At 42.2% G+C, this 16,299-nt stretch overlaps 1 protein-coding gene across 1 annotated transcript; it reads right to left on the bottom strand.

Moving 5' to 3' along the window:
• Nucleotides 1–3,232: 3,232 nt before the first annotated feature.
• LOC109903103 (leucine-rich repeat-containing protein 3B) lies at nt 3,233–15,024 on the bottom strand. Its single transcript, XM_020499728.2, has 2 exons — nt 14,833–15,024; nt 3,233–8,808 (listed from the first exon to the last, which is right to left on the bottom strand). Exon 2 carries the CDS (start codon nt 8,617–8,619, stop codon nt 7,798–7,800), a length of 822 nt encoding a protein of 273 aa, XP_020355317.1. The 5' UTR covers nt 8,620–8,808; nt 14,833–15,024; the 3' UTR covers nt 3,233–7,797.
• Nucleotides 15,025–16,299: the final 1,275 nt, after the last annotated feature.

Below are 16,299 nucleotides of genomic sequence, written 5' to 3'. Positions count from 1 at the left end.
CACCTGTATTTGGGGAGTGTCTCCCATTCTTCTCTGCAGAACCTCTCAAGCTCTGTCAGGTTGGATAGGGAGTGTCGCTACAGAGCTAATTTCAGGTCTCTCCAGAGATGTTCGGTCGGGTTCAAGTCCGGGCTCTGGCTGGGCCACTCAAGGACATTGAGAGACTTGTCCCAAAGCCACTCCTGCGTTGTTTTGGCTGTGTGCTTAGGGTCGTTGTCCTGTTGAAAGGTGAACCTTTGCCCGTGTCTGACGTCCTGGGCTCTCTGGAGCAGGTTTTCATCAAGGATCTCTCTGTACTTTGCTCCGTTCATCTTTTCCTCCATCCTGACTAGTCTCCTAGTCCCTGCCGCTGAAAAACATCTCCACAGCATGATGCTGCCACCACCTTGCTTTACCATAGGGATGGTGCCAGGTTTCCTCCAGACGTGACGCTTGGCATTCAGGCCAAGAGGTTAAATCTTGGTTTCATCAGACCAGAGAATCTTGTTTCTCATGGTCTGAGAGTCTTTAGGTGTCTTTTGGCAAACTCCAAGCAATGTGCCTTTTACTGAGGAGTGGCTTCTGTCTGGCCACCATAAAGGCCAGATTGGTGGAGTGCTGCAGAGATGGTTGTCCTTCTGGAATGTTCTCCCTTCTCCACAGAGGAACTCTGGAGCTCTGTCAGAGTTACCATTGTGTTCTTGTTCACCTTCATGATCATGGCCCTTCTACGCCGATTGCTCAGTTTGGCCAGGCGGCCAGCTCTAGCAAGAGTGTTGGTGGTTCCAAACGTCTTCCATTTAAGAATGATGGAGACAACTGCGTTCTTGGGGACCTTCAATGCGGCATCATTTATTTGGTACCCTTCCCCAGATCTGTGCTTTGACACAATCCAGTCTCAGTTTATTTCTGTATCTTGCATTTTGAAAATGCATCACCGTTTATTGCGGCAATGAAAGGCTACAGGGATTGTGTTCGTGTCTGCGCGCTATGAACCACTTCTGTTTGGGGGTAGAGGGTCAAAACATGTGAGAACCACTGAGCTAGAGAACAGATTGCTGATTTGCTGTACAGCTAACTATAGGATCGGTTACGGAGCAAACATCAAATTGTAAAGAGAGAGGATTACCATAAATACATTGGTGATCAAAAATTGGTGATCAAGAATATGAACAGTTTACTTTGCAAACTCACCAGCGATGGGGCATCATTTTGGTATGTCAAAATAGCTTGAAATGTATTATTTACTTATGAAGGTTGATTTTGGAATTTGTTGTTCAAATGAATTATTACATAACCAAAATGTGTTGTAGACAAAATAATGAAAAGGGCTGTCTGGTAGCCTCAATAAATAGACAATGTCATTGCATGTATAGATTTGTATTATTACTTGAGACTTGCAGTAATTTCCAATGTTCATGTAGTCGTGCATTGATGGCCGTGTTAGACAAAGTGCAAGTTAGGATTCAACGGGACCTAACCCAACCTCTCTGGTACTCCTCTATCTTTTAAAGTCCTTCTTTTAATTTCTCTAAGTTCACATCTTAGACAGATGTTATGGTGCACTCTTCAATAATATTTCAAACCCTCTGATACTGGTCCTTGGAGACATATATGTCTGAGAAATGTCCATGTGTACATTCATTTTACCTGACTCTGTCATACTGTGGCGTGAGAGTAGGGGGTATGGCTGGGAGAATGGGGGTGGGGGTGTGGCTGGGAGAGTGGGGGTATAGCTGGGAGAATGGGGGTATGGCTGGGAGAGTGGGGGTATAGCTGGGAGAATGGGGGTATGGCTGGGAGAGTGGGGGTGGGGGTGTGGCTGGGAAAGTGGGGGTGGGGGTGTGGCTGGGAGAATGGGGGTGGGGGTGTGGCTGGGAGAATGGGGGTGGGGATGTGGCTGGGAGAGTGGGGGTATAGCTGGGAGAATGGGGGTATGGCTGGGAGAGTGGGGGTATAGCTGGGAGAATGGGGGTATGGCTGGGAGAGTGGGGGTGTGGCTGGGAGAATGGGGGTGGGGGTGTGGCTGGGAGAGTGGGGGTGGGGGTGTGGCTGGGAGAATGGGGGTGGGGATGTGGCTGGGAGAGTGGGGGTATAGCTGGGAGAATGGGGGTATGACTGGGAGAGTGGGGGTATAGCTGGGAGAATGGGGGTATGGCTGGGAGAGTGGGGGTGTGGCTGGGAGAGTGGGGGTGTGGCTGGTCAGGGGACAGCTGGGAGGAAGTGGTTCATAGGGAGAGATTGTAGGGGTTGGGGGGTGTTGGCAGAGAACATGAAGTATGACTCTGGGTGTACCTTGAGTATAAAAATAGATCTAATTTAAGGATCTAATTTTAGTCTGTGACAGTTTATAATTCAGAAGAGAATTCAGAACAGTCGGGCATTCATCCTATCCCAGCCTTAAATACAGACGGATGGAGGGATGGAGGGAGGGAGGAAGCCGGGAGACATTGAACAGATGTAGCCGTGGTGTCGAGGGGGAGAAAGAAGCAAGTAATTGTTTTGAGACAGACAGGAGCACTCATGTATGGCAGGCAGCATTTGTTCATCTGTGCTTTTAGCGAAACGTTGACAAGAGGCCTCTAGTCTCAACTTCAAACACTATTTCCCTTTGTTTCAATTTAGCCATGATTGGCTCCTCATCAGTGTGTGTGTTTGTCTGTGTGTGTGTCTGTGTTTTCTGAACATGCCTTATTCATGATCTGTCGTACTTTGCATTTAAAGATAGAATCCGCAGTACAGTGCCACGGGCCGCCCGATCACCCTTGTAATTGTTTTTGTTGCCGAGCAGAAAAGCGTTGTGAGCAGAGAAACGTTGTGCAGCATGGTAAAAACATTGGAGTACATATTGTGCTCTTCTATCGCTTGTGCAATGATGTCAGAGGGGAAAAACTGTGTTCATTGTTTGCTGTAACTTCTTTGTTGATTGTAATATTGCAAACAGACTTGGCTGTTTCACCATCAAGGATTCCAGCTTTAAAGACAAATGCAAATAAACATACTGAAGCTCATTATTCAAAGAGAAACATGTTGTTTAGCTAAAACGTGAACAAGTGATTGATACAATGTTATCAGCGCATGGCAAATGTCCCTCTGTAAAGTGTATTGAACACTTCTGACAATAAACTTGAAATAAAGTTGACTGGACTTCACAGGCATATGGGTGCCCTCTCTACTCCTGATGCTAAGTATTGGGTAGAAGGCTACAACAATCATCATGACCATCCAAAGTTAAATTCAAATAAATCACGAGTGTCCATATTTCCTTTATTTCCTTTTATGACATGCCTTTACAACGTGTGGATGGTTGTATCAGTGCTTGGTCTTCAGTTTTATCACAAAGCATCAGACAATGTTTTGTCCGTCTCATAAAAGAAAATGGACAGGCAGAGAAGACAATAACCACATTCTCTCTGTTTTATGCTACTTTCACGTTTCTTCTTCTTTATTTAAGTGGTGGGAAACTAGGATATCAACGTCCATTTCATTTCTATCAGCTCTTTCAAAGACAAACCATACAGAGTTCATGTCTCCTTTGTGTTGGTTCTGTATACACTATGGACATGAAAGGAATCCAAAACACAGAAACCTTTGACTGTGAAACGCAGTGCTTTTTTCATTCATGTCCAGAAAACAACTCTGAATGTGAAATTATTTGGTTAAAATGAGAAACAGAAAATATGAGAGAAGTTTTTCAGGCACTTAATTAAATATTCTTCCAGAGTCCTTGGCTTGGCTACACTGTGCTTTTTTAATTTGCGGTATGGGTACATGCATTGAAGTCTCCTCTCCTAAACCCATTACAAATACATGAGACATGAACTCATGGCCTCTGCTCTGCAGGACAAAACAGTGCAAAAGGCTGTACAGTAGCACATTATTAAAATACAACAATTTATTAAATGGATTTCAAATTCCTTCTCGCACACAACAACAATGTACCTATTTACATTTAGTTTGATAAATGTGTGTTGTGACTAGGCCTACTTGTCTATCAACCTGTTATAACTACAACCTGTTGTAACTACAACCTACTGTAACTACAACCTGTTGTAACTACAACCTACTCTAACTACAACCTGTTGTAACTACTACCTACTCTAACTACAACCTGTTGTAACTACTACCTGTTGTAACTACTACCTGTTGTAACTACTACCTGTTGTAACTACTACCTATTGTTACTACTACCTGTTGTAACTACAACCTGTTGTAACTACTACCTGTTGTAACTACTACCTGTTGTAACTACTACCTGTTGTAACTACTACCTATTGTTACTACTACCTGTTGTAACTACTACCTGTTGTAACTACTACCTATTGTAACTACAACCTACTCTAACTACAACCTGTTGTAACTACTACCTGTTGTAACTACTACCTATTGTTACTACTACCTGTTGTAACTACAACCTGCTGTAACTACACCCTGTTTTAACGACTTGTTGTAACTACAACCTGCTGTAACTACAACCTACTGTAACTACAACCTGTTGTAACTACAACCTACTGTAACTACAACCTGTTGTAACTACAACCTACTGTAACTACAACCTGTTGTAACTACAACCTACTGTAACTACAACCTGCTGTAACTACAACCTACTGTAACTACAACCTGTTGTAACTACAACTTACTGTAACTACAACCTGTTGTAACTACAACCTACTGTAACTACAACCTGTTGTAACTACAACCTACTGTAACTACAACCTGTTGTAACTACTACCTGTTGTAACTACTACCTATTGTTACTACTACCTGTTGTAACTACAACCTGCTGTAACTACACCCTGTTTTAACGACTTGTTGTAACTACAACCTGCTGTAACTACAACCTACTGTAACTACAACCTATTGTAACTACAACCTACTGTAACTACACCCTGTTTTAACGACTTGTAACTACAACCTGCTGTAACTACAACCTGTTGTAACTACAACCTGTTGTAACAACCTGTTGTAACTACTACCTGTTGTAACGACTTGTTGTAACTACAACCTGCTGTATCTACAACCTGTTGTAACAACCTGTTGTAACTACTACCTGTTGCTACTACTACCTGTTGTAACAACGTGCTGTAACTACAACCTGTTGTAACAACCTGTTGTAACTACTACCTGTTGCTACTACTACCTGTTGTAACAACCTGTTGTAACTACCTGTTGTAACAACCTGTTGTAACTACTACCTGTTGCTACTACTACCTGTTGTAACAACCTGTTATAACTACTACCTGTTGCTACTACTACTTGTTGTTACAACCTGTTGTAACTACTACCTGTTTTTACTACTACCTGTTGTAACAACCTATTATAACTACAACCTGCTGTAACTACAACCTGTTGTAACAACCTGTTGTAACTACTACATATTGTAACAACCTGTTGTAACTACTACCTGTTGTAACGACTTGTTGTAACTACAACCTGCTGTAACTACAACCTGTTGTAACAACCTGTTGTAACTACTACCTGTTGTAACAACCTGTTGTAACTATTACCTGTTGTAACAACTTGTTGTAACTACTACCTGTTGTAACTACAACCTGTTGTAACTACAACCTCTTGTAACAACCTGTTGTAACTACTACCTGTTGTAACAACCTGTTGTAACTACTACCTGTTGTAACGACTTGTTGTAACTACAACCTGTTGTAACTACTACCTATTGTAACTACTACCTGTTGTAACTACAACCTGTTGTAACTACTACCTGTTGTAACAACCTGCTGTAACAACCTGTTGTAACAACCTGTTGTAACTACTACCTATTGTAACTACTACCTGTTGTAACAACCTGTTGTAATGACAACCTGTTGTAACTATTACCTGTTGTAACTACTCCCTGTTGTAACAACCTGTGCTCATCATATCATCAAATCCTTCCAAATGAACTGGCCACCTTGCAGCACTGGGGGGAAAATCTAAACTGTGTAAACATTCCTTGTACATAATACATCATTTTTTAACCACATTGAATATGGATAGAAGCTTTCATTCTATCACTCTCCTGCCCATATCGCTCCTTCACTCACTTACCTATCCTCTCTCCTTCTCTCTCTCACTTTCTATCCCTCTCTGCCCTGCCCTGCCCTGCCCTGCCCTGCCCTGCCCTGCCCTGCCCTGCCCTGCCCTGCCCTGCCCTGCCCTGCCCTCTCTCTCCATCTTTCTCTCTATGGGGTGTTTTAGTGAACCCATGTCACTGTGATGCAAGTGAAAGCCATTTAAACGAATGACAGCTGTAATTTTCTCTTCTCACATTGCTGGGGATAGAACTCTACACACAGTGTTATTAAAGGCAAGGTAAATGATGCATGCATCTATCTGCATTCTGAACGCAGCATGGGGGCTGAACAGAAAGGGGATGTTTGTGTTGAAATTATTACAGTCTTCCCATCGACAGGTTTGTGACGCTGTGGGTGTGTCCCAAATTGTACCCTATTCTCTACATAGTGCATTACTTTCCACCAGGGCCCATAGGGCTATATGTAGGGAATAGGGTCCCATTTGGGACACTGAGTATTTCTCCACTTTGGCTGAGAAAGGAATCTATGTGTGAAACACATTTCTATGAATATGAAAATGTATTCTATTTCAGGAAGCATAGAGTCATTAGAAATCTTAGCAAATGAGTTTTGTGGAAAGGCCAAATGCACAGTATTGTTTTTGGGTGTTGTTGTGTATGTGTTGTGTTAACATGTAACACAAAACGCTTGTTGGTTCTCAGGACTTGAGAACTTAGACACTACTAGGGTACTGGTAAATCACATGACACACATACGAATCACTTGAATCTACCGACTCTTTTGGGAGTCATTTGATTTGATATCTACCCCAAACCATTGTTATCTGACCATAACAAATCTACTAAGATGCAATGAATCAACTTTGACATTTCAAGACAACAAGAACATACAGTACAGGGACTTGACAAAATTAAGGAAGAAATGTTTAGTATTTTTACAGCACATCAGTCGTTTTTCAACATTGGTGATGTCATGATCATTTTAACAAATCATTGATTCTAATTATTTCACATTTGGAAAGTAAAGGTAAGTTTCATGATTGATATTTGGGGCCTGTTATTTATTCAAATTAAATTAAACAAAGTATGCAGTTGGATGCACAAGCACAGAACACCCTCTAGATCAAAGGCCTGTTATCATTACCTTACAAAAATGTTGTCCAAAAACCATTTCTCCAGATTTTGCTCTAAAAAAATACTTATCAACCTATCAAAATTTAAACCTGAGATTCAGATTTTCAAAACAATCTCAGAACAGATCTCAATGAAGCCATCTGTGGTACCCCCATAGACTTTACCCTTCTGTTAATGTGATCTGAACTAACTGCTGTTGTCTATGCACATGTACACTGTGCATTCCAAAATGCTTGTCTTTAGATTGACGTCTACAGACAAACACTAACGTTTACACATTTCTCCTCTTTAAAAATTGGACTTTCTCAGTGTTTACCTTTGTAATTAACACATATTGGGTATGAAGCTTCAAATGCAAGGATCCAGGTTTAATCTCTCATGATTTCTTTTGAGTACATCAAAAAAACATTTTCACAACAGAAGACATTACATCCATCTTGAAATATGGGTCCTATATCTCCGGGTTTAGTTCTGAACTTCTGCTGTTCATGCATAGAATTAGAATCAATTAGTCATTCTAATTCTAGAACTAATTAGACAATCTAATTATATTGTATACAGTCAGTTCTCACCATAGTGATGTCAGTTCTCACTACAGGGATGTCACACTGGAGTACTGATGTCCTATAGTGTCTAGTAGTGATGATGTCCTGTTACACCACAGTACTGATGTCCTCCACCTCGTTGGGCTTCACAGGCTTGCTGGGCAGCGACTTAAGGTACTCCAAGTGTCGCCGGGCATCCTCCTGGTTCTGCCGTACGTAATACACCACGTAGGAGATGACCATGGCAAACCAGCCAAACATCGTCACCAGCATTGCGTAGTCCGTGGTCCTCTTGGCCAGGTTACACAGGTCTGTGTCCACCGCCAGGAAATGGCGTCCCTCCTGCTCCTGGAGCTCGGAGCTCCGGCAGAGGACGCGTGCAGCCGCCTCGTGGTTGTGGGCCATGCCGCCCAGTGCCTGCTGCAGTGTGCAGTCACAGTGCCAGGGGTTGTCATCCACCAGGACCCGCGCTTTGAGCCGGGCGAATGCATCCTTGTGCACGCTAGTGATGCGGTTGTGTGAGAGGTCGAGGACCTGCAGTGTGGCCTCCACGCCACTGAAGGCACCCTCCTCCAGCGTCTCTACAGCGTTGTGGGACAGGTTGAGCTCCCGCAGCAGCCTCAGGCCCCGGAAGACATGGTCGGGGACGGCCATGATCTGGTTGTGGTCGAGGCGGAGCACGGCGGTGTCTGGCGGCAGGTCCGGGGGGATCTCTTTGAGCCGGGACCCGGTACAGGTGACATTGAGGCCAAGGAAGAGCCCCAGGGGCCCCGGGCCGAGGTGGAGGCCCGGGTCGGGTCGGGCCCGCTGGCAGACGCAGCCCTTGGGACACATGGAGGCGGAGGGGAAGCACAGGGCCATGAGGACCAGGCTCTGGAGGAGCAGGCACATGGGGATGGAGCGGGACAGCCACAGGTCCAGGGGAGTCATACTGGTGGGGACCACCAGCCCTCAGCATCCCGCCAAGGGACAGGGACACCTCACCACTGGACCGGCCCAAGGACCAACAGACCGGCCACGGCTCATACCAAACACTCCATACTGGAGACTGATGAGCCTCCACCAACACACTCACGGTCTGTTCAGGTCTAGCAGGACCTGCCACCAGTTGAACTCATGCTGAAATAAAAACAGATAGAAGCATTAAAAAATATAAAACTGCTTAATGAAGGACGATAAGTATTTTGAACAACTTTTTTAGTGTGGACCTTTTGGTTTTTGCTGTAGTCAAAAAGACTAAACAGGAGCACCACGGTGTATAAATGAAAATAAACCATTGATTTACTCTGTTGTATACACATCATCATAATTTCACTGTTATTGATAGAAACAATATTGCACTACTTGTTCTATTTATGACATGCTAGGTTACACGATAAGGTTAAGGTGCTGACCTGTTGCACCCTCAATAACCACTGACTATTATTTGACCCTGTTGGTCATCTATAAATGTTTGAACATATTGAAGAACAATCTGGCCTTAATGGCAATTTATTGGCCAGAAGATAATCTTATAATCTCCACCCGGCAAAGCCAGAAGAGGACTGGCCACCCCTCAGAGCCTGGTAACTCTCTAGATTTCTTCCTAGATTCATGCCTTTCTAGGGAGGAATTCCTACAGTAGCCACCGTGCTTCTACATCTGCATTTCTTGCTCTCTGGGATTTTAGGCTCTGTTTCTGTATAAGCACTTTGTGACAACTGCTGATGTAAAAATGACTTTATAAATACATTTGATTGATTAAGCTAGGTTAGAAGAATTACTGTCCTTAAAAGAACACATTCTTTACTGAGACGTGGCAATAAGGATAGACCTGTGAATCAAACACTAGCCAGCTACAAACTATTTTTATTTAACCAGGCAAGCTAGTTAAGAGCAAATTCTTATTTACAATGACAGCCTAGGAACAGTGGGTTAACTGCCATGTTCAGGGGCAGAATTACAGATTTTTACCTTGTCAGCACAGGGATTTGATCTAGCAACCTTTCAGTTACTGGCCCAACGCTCTAACCACTAGGCTCTAACCACTAGGCTCTAACCACTAGGCTCTAACCACTAGGCTCTAACCACTAGGCTCTAACCACTAGGCTCTTAACCACTAGGCTCTAACCACTAGGCTCTAACCACTAGGCTCTAACCACTAGACTCTAACCACTAGACTCTAACCACTAGACCCACTAGACTCTAACCACTAGACACACTAGACTCTAACCACTAGACTCTAACCACTAGACTCTAACCACTAGACTCTAACCACTAGACTCTAACCACTAGACTCTAACCACTAGACCCACTAGACTCTAACCACTAGACTCTAACCACTAGGCTCTAACCACTAGACTCTAACCACTAGACCCACTAGACTCTAACCACTAGACTCTAACCACTAGACCCACTAGACTCTAACCACTAGACCCACTAGACTCTAACCACTCGACCCACTAGACTCTAACAACTAGACTCTAACCACTAGACCCACTAGACTCTAACCACTAGACCCACTAGACTCTAACCACTCGACCCACTAGACTCTAACCACTAGGCTACAACTATGTTGTGTATTTAGTAAATTAACCTCTTACTGCAGTGTGCTAAATCAGGGTCACACAGAGTGTTTCTTGGTAGTCTTAAACAAATCTAATTTCAAACCAAAGTATATACCTCACACACATGGTTATGGGATTTAAAAAAGAAGGCACCTGCGTAATTTCAGATATAGAGTTGAAATATGGTCAATTTTGAGTATGCATCCCAATATTACACTTTATATACATCACAGAAGACTTAAATATAACAAAACCGGATTTTCGCCGTTGAATATATATAAAAAAATAATAATAATTCTGAAATTGTGAAAAATATGAACATTCCACCCATGAGGCCACTAGCAGGGCGATTTAGTCATTTGACTGCAGGAACGAGTTTTAAGAACAGATTCAAATTCACAATGACGATCTGTCAAACATATACATTGCCTGTTGTGACATGTACATGTTAATATCTGTGTAAGAGTAAGAATACGGTAAGTGCACAGTAATGTGAAGTTAGAGCGGACAATGGAATCAATGTTTACTTACGTTCCCAATCATGACATGATCGGTATTGTTAGTAAAAAAAAAACATATACCTGCTCTATTGTAAGCTTGCGTACTGTGGATAACAACAACACATTGCCTGCATTCCAAATGGCACCCTATTCTCTATGTGTGCACTACTTTTTACCAGGTCCCATAGGGAATAGGGTGCCATTTGGGACTCACATATTGTGTGATAGGGACTCACACATTGTGTGATAGGGACTCACACATTGTGTGATAGGGACTCACACATTGTGTGATAGGGACTCAGCCATTGTGTGATAGGGACGCAGGCTGGTTATATCATGCCCCCCTCATTCTCCCTCTGTCACACTGTGTATTGTCACCTTCTCAAAACAAATCCTTGTCTGCAGAACATCACATGGGAAAGACACAGCACAGGGTGAATGTGTGGAATTCACTTACAGTGCAGGAACTCTACATTAACCCAAGTGTACAATGCAGCCCTATTCAATCATAAAAATGCTAGGCACCTTTATTCAGCCATAGCTGGATTTCCCTATATTGAGAGCCTATATATCCTGTAGTCTGTAAGTTAACTGTACAATACAGCCCTATTCAATTATAAAAGTGCTATGCAGGATAAGATCCTGAAAAATGTATCCACTTAGACATACAATCGATTCTGATTATACACAACTTTACTATACTGCCCAGCAGCTTGAGGAATGGGAGGAATTGTAGAACGCTCTAGAATACAGTGATTGTTAATGGATATGGGTATCGCCACATATCTGGGGGAAAAAATAGATACTAAAAACTATATAAATAGTAATAACCTAGTGTGAGGGAGTGGCCCTATCTCCTTACAGCTTGTGTTGTTCACTAGATCCTATGAGGATGAGAGAGATTTAGAAAGGGAAGAATCTTAGTTGACTGTCTGAGGCCCAGTCTCCCCTGGGAGCACCAGGCACAGCTCAAAGATATGACAGAGAGACTAAAATAGAATTGAATAGAATTTATGTTTATTTATCAATTTCAGGGAGGGAAGCATCTGTGTTGTCTGAGGCCCAGCCTCCCTCAAGTGTGTCTAGGTTCAAACGCCAACTGCCAAAACGTTGAATTGCATGCAGGCATGTCATCCACCATTCGCAAGTAGAAAAATGGCAAAGCAACACAAGTGACAGTTGGTATCCGCGGTGACGAGGGATTTTGAATGCATCATCTTCAGAGGCCCTTGGAGGGGAGAATGTAGGCTATGTGTCACTGGGAGTGTGTGAGCTTTGAGGCCTTTCAAGTCCAATGACTAACTGACTGAAGTCATACCATCATACCCAACAGATATTTCACAGTAATGACCTGACTGAATTCAGCTGCTGGCCCTCTTCCGTCTCTGGTCACACTGCAGTGTCAAAGGTTTTTCACATACAGGTTGAAATGGGCGCCTTTGAAATCTATAATTGGCCAAACGTTAATTGATATGTAAATGTTGTGTGTCCACAGTCCACTAACAACTAGCATACAGCCTCAGCTGCGAGGCTGCAACCATTTCTATTTTTGCCACCACTTCAATTTTCTTTTCACAAATCAAGAAAGGACATTGCCCTGTCATTCAGATTCAGTGGAACCATTAAAACATTCAGAAATTGAATAAAGTCCTTACTTTCTACCTGCAGTCTTTATATGACCATATTGTTTAGCAGTATGGTTTAGACCATTTTGAAACTCTGACCAATTACAGATGTATGATCTTAATTTGAGCCAGCTTGCTACAGCAAGAAAATAATCCTGCAGCAACATGAAATGTGAATTATTATGTGGATAATAATTTACATTTCTTGTAGGGGATAATACATTTTTCGTTAGTGTAAATCAAGTCCGACAGTTTAAAGTCAAAATTACAAACTTTATAACCTTTATAAACCTACAAGTTTATACAAGTTTTATACACTACAAGTATGCATTTCCTACTGTGCAGGAAAATTCTCAGCAACAACAGAGTGATCAAATTAAGATCCTACATCTGTATCATCTCATCAATGTTAACTTGGATTTTTGTGAAGTAAATATCTGTCATCATATGATTTTAAGGGGTAGATGCCAGAGAGTGGATTGGGGATAGAGAATAATACAACCTTTAACATTACTGTAAAAAGAGCCATCCTTTACAAAAATCAGATTTTCAAATGCAACTAAATTGGTCTGCAATCACAATTTAGCAGGCACTCTAGAAGTGGGATGGGCTCCCAATCAACTACAATCATGCATGGGCTTTGTAAATAGCACTTAGGCTATGTAGTGGTTGCTCAATCATTTTCTCCGCCATGTTTTTTCTCTCCTTGTAAGAGCTTAGCTGTGACTTCCACTGGTGTCAACCAAAGCTTACAGGTAAAGCTAGTTCTTATGACAAATCTCAACATGGCAGTAAGGATCATGAAATAAAGAAAAATAAATACAGCTATAACTCTTTTAGGTTAAGTAATATTGACGCCACCCATTGCAAAACACTGTCAGCCTGGAAGCATTAGCCTGAAGATGAATGAATGGTCAAGAGTTCAATGAAATAGCTCTTTGATATGACCCCACCATAAAGTCAGAGAATAAATCATGTCGATTGTACCATTACTATGCATTTACAAAACAATTACTAGAATACTATGTAACATCAATGGTGTTACTGTAGTGTTACTACACAGGTATAAGAGCAACTTGATGTACACCATCATGGTATTAAGAGGCAGAGTGATTAGACAGAGCTGATTTTTTTTTTGACACAACCACGACACTATTTTGATCATTTATCATAGGATATGGCCATTCTCTTACTTAAGTTACATGTTCCTGTCAAGGCCATATTTATGAAATTCAACAAATATGCATCCCAAATGGCACCCTATTACATACATAGTGCACTGCTTTTGACCAGAGCCGTAGTGCACTACATTGGGAATAGGGTGCAATTTGGGACATAGACTTAGATCTACAGTAGACTAGCCTACTATGTTTTCTTGAAGCATACAGCCCCACATCACTTGATACAGTTTGTGTTAATCCAATTAACATTATTATTAAGGGTGAACCATTTATGCAAATAGTCTTGATGCATTGAGGGGTTTCAAATTACCATAGAAATGGACCTGAGCAAATAATAGCCAAGCTATTCCTCAAAGACAATAGTCTGCAAGTGTTATAAATGGCATGGCATTTCCCAAACAAATAAACCATGCCCCATGGTAAAGAATCTGATTTATGAGTAGCCAAGCCTACACAGATTTGTACACTTTTTTTAGGTAGGCCTATAGGTCTAAATGTATGCCTTTTGTTTATTGGTTATATATTATCATTCTGATATTAAAAGATGTTATTATATAGTATGAGTTTTTATATGATATAATGAGTGTGTATCTGCTAAACCATTTTCATATGAACACTAAAGAAAAGGACACCCTGCTGTGTGAGCCTGCTCGTCACCAAGGCGAATTCCTTCCTATAGCGCACTCGTGGGCTCAACCGTCAACGGTTAACCCTGCCCTCGAGCTCCGCGGCCAAATGCGACGTAACCTACTACAGGGTTCCCGGCTTCCCTTTCTGACCAGCGCAGCTGTTGTTTTCTACATGGGAACAACTCACTGCCACGATTAAACTATGTCATTGCGGCATGGATGTAAAGATGACACCCATTGAACTATGTTATGTCCAAGTATTTATCAAGGACATAACAGCAATATTATTGCAGGCATCCTATCATAACATTATTATAACAGAAAAATAACAGTATATTCGACAGTCCAACAATAAACTATATTTGAGTGATCAGAAGAGATGAATGAGGCTGTGAAGCAACAAATTGAATCGTCACATGACAACGTTTAATAATAATATTCATTTAAAACATGGTGGATATTGAAATCATCCCAAAAACGGATATATGACTACCCCAACTCATCTATTTTTCCTGTTTGTTTCCTTATCTGACTGACAACAACCACCAGACAAGATAAATAAAGGTGGAAAGACAGCATGAAAATGATTCCATACATACGTGTGTGTGCTGCGCGTGTAACGGAACTGCGGAGCAACAGGCGACATATGTTTCCATTCTCACCTGCAATAAAAACAACCCCTCTCAATTCCATACGTTGACAATTCCATACGGATCGTTCCAACCCAATCTTCCTTCTGTAATTTTTGCCTATCCTCGTCAAAGATGTTCGAATATCCGAAGTTGAAATTCACATTGTTGCAATTGCTTGTCGCTGCTCAGTATTGAACATGAAAGGAATGTGACTGGGCTCGAGCTGGTAAGGGAGGGGTTTGCGAGACAAGAATTGGCCGCGACGGTATTTACCCGGAGCGCGCGCGCGGATGAATGGAATGCAGTAGGTATTGCCATACTCTCTGTTGGGTTCTTCTGACTAATTCAATCCACTTGTAATACATCATCAGACATTTTCATTGTATTGTATTCTCGTAAAACTAAATGGAGAGTTGTTAAGTTAAGACAAATTGTCGGTGCATTTCACTGTTAGTCTACACCTGTTGTTTACGAAGCATGTGAGGAATCCAATTTGATTTGTGGCCTCAGTCAGTCACCACCCTCAATCTGCATAACACTTCAATGAGTCCATGGTAGAAATAATGGTCAAAATATTGCTCTTTCAGTGTTGCATACTTGAATTGTAGCCGATCACATTGGTCCACATTAGAAAATACCCTATACTAAATACTTTTCTGTTACTATGTGTCTGCTCACACAACTTTCCTACAGGTAGCCTACATAATGTAATCAGGAGCCCACATTTGCCATGTGGCCTACACAGTAAATTCCATGGTAAATGTGGCCTACACAGTAAGTACTATGGTAAATGTGGCCTACGCAGTAAGGACCATTTACCATGGTATTTATGAGTCACATGAAGATGTCACACGGCCACGTGACAGTCTATGTAACATGCCCATGGTGGCCACCAGTCTGGCAGTCAAGCAGGGTCTCCCTCAATTTCTCACATAACAGGCAGGGAAGGAATGGGGACACCCATATACATCATTTCTATGGGAACACCCAACTGTGGTGATGACATGAGGGGCCCTAGAGATTCCCTGGGGGCCAGACACCATGTGACATCAAGTGCTTTCTGAGTTTGGTCATAGCCTGGCCAGGCAACCATGGACACAGTATACAAAGACATTCAGGACTCAGGAGTCTATATTTTGTTATCAGACGTCTCCGATCGCCACCATTCCACCACAAGACTGCGTTAGCCCTCTGAACAAAAGCCTCAACATTAGCCCAGGGAGCTATCCAGCGATGTATTTGAGAGGTTCTAGCTGCTCCGATGATGAGACATTTTCCTTTTCGCCCATAAAAGGTTATGTTTTGTTACGGTTATTTGCATACTGAGTGGCTAATTATTTCCAGCCAATAAGCAGTTATCTGATGGATGATTTAGAGGGGAAAGAATGATGAATTGTTAGTACAATTTATCAGGCCATTAGCCTATTTGGGTGACCACTGACCACCTAATGCATTCAACCGAAATGTGTCTTCCGCATTTAACCCAACCCCTGTCTA

Source organism: Oncorhynchus kisutch, linkage group LG14 (genome assembly GCF_002021735.2).
Source record: "Oncorhynchus kisutch isolate 150728-3 linkage group LG14, Okis_V2, whole genome shotgun sequence".
Classification (NCBI taxonomy): domain Eukaryota; kingdom Metazoa; phylum Chordata; class Actinopteri; order Salmoniformes; family Salmonidae; genus Oncorhynchus; species Oncorhynchus kisutch.
This window is presented reverse-complemented; position numbering and strand designations above follow the sequence as displayed.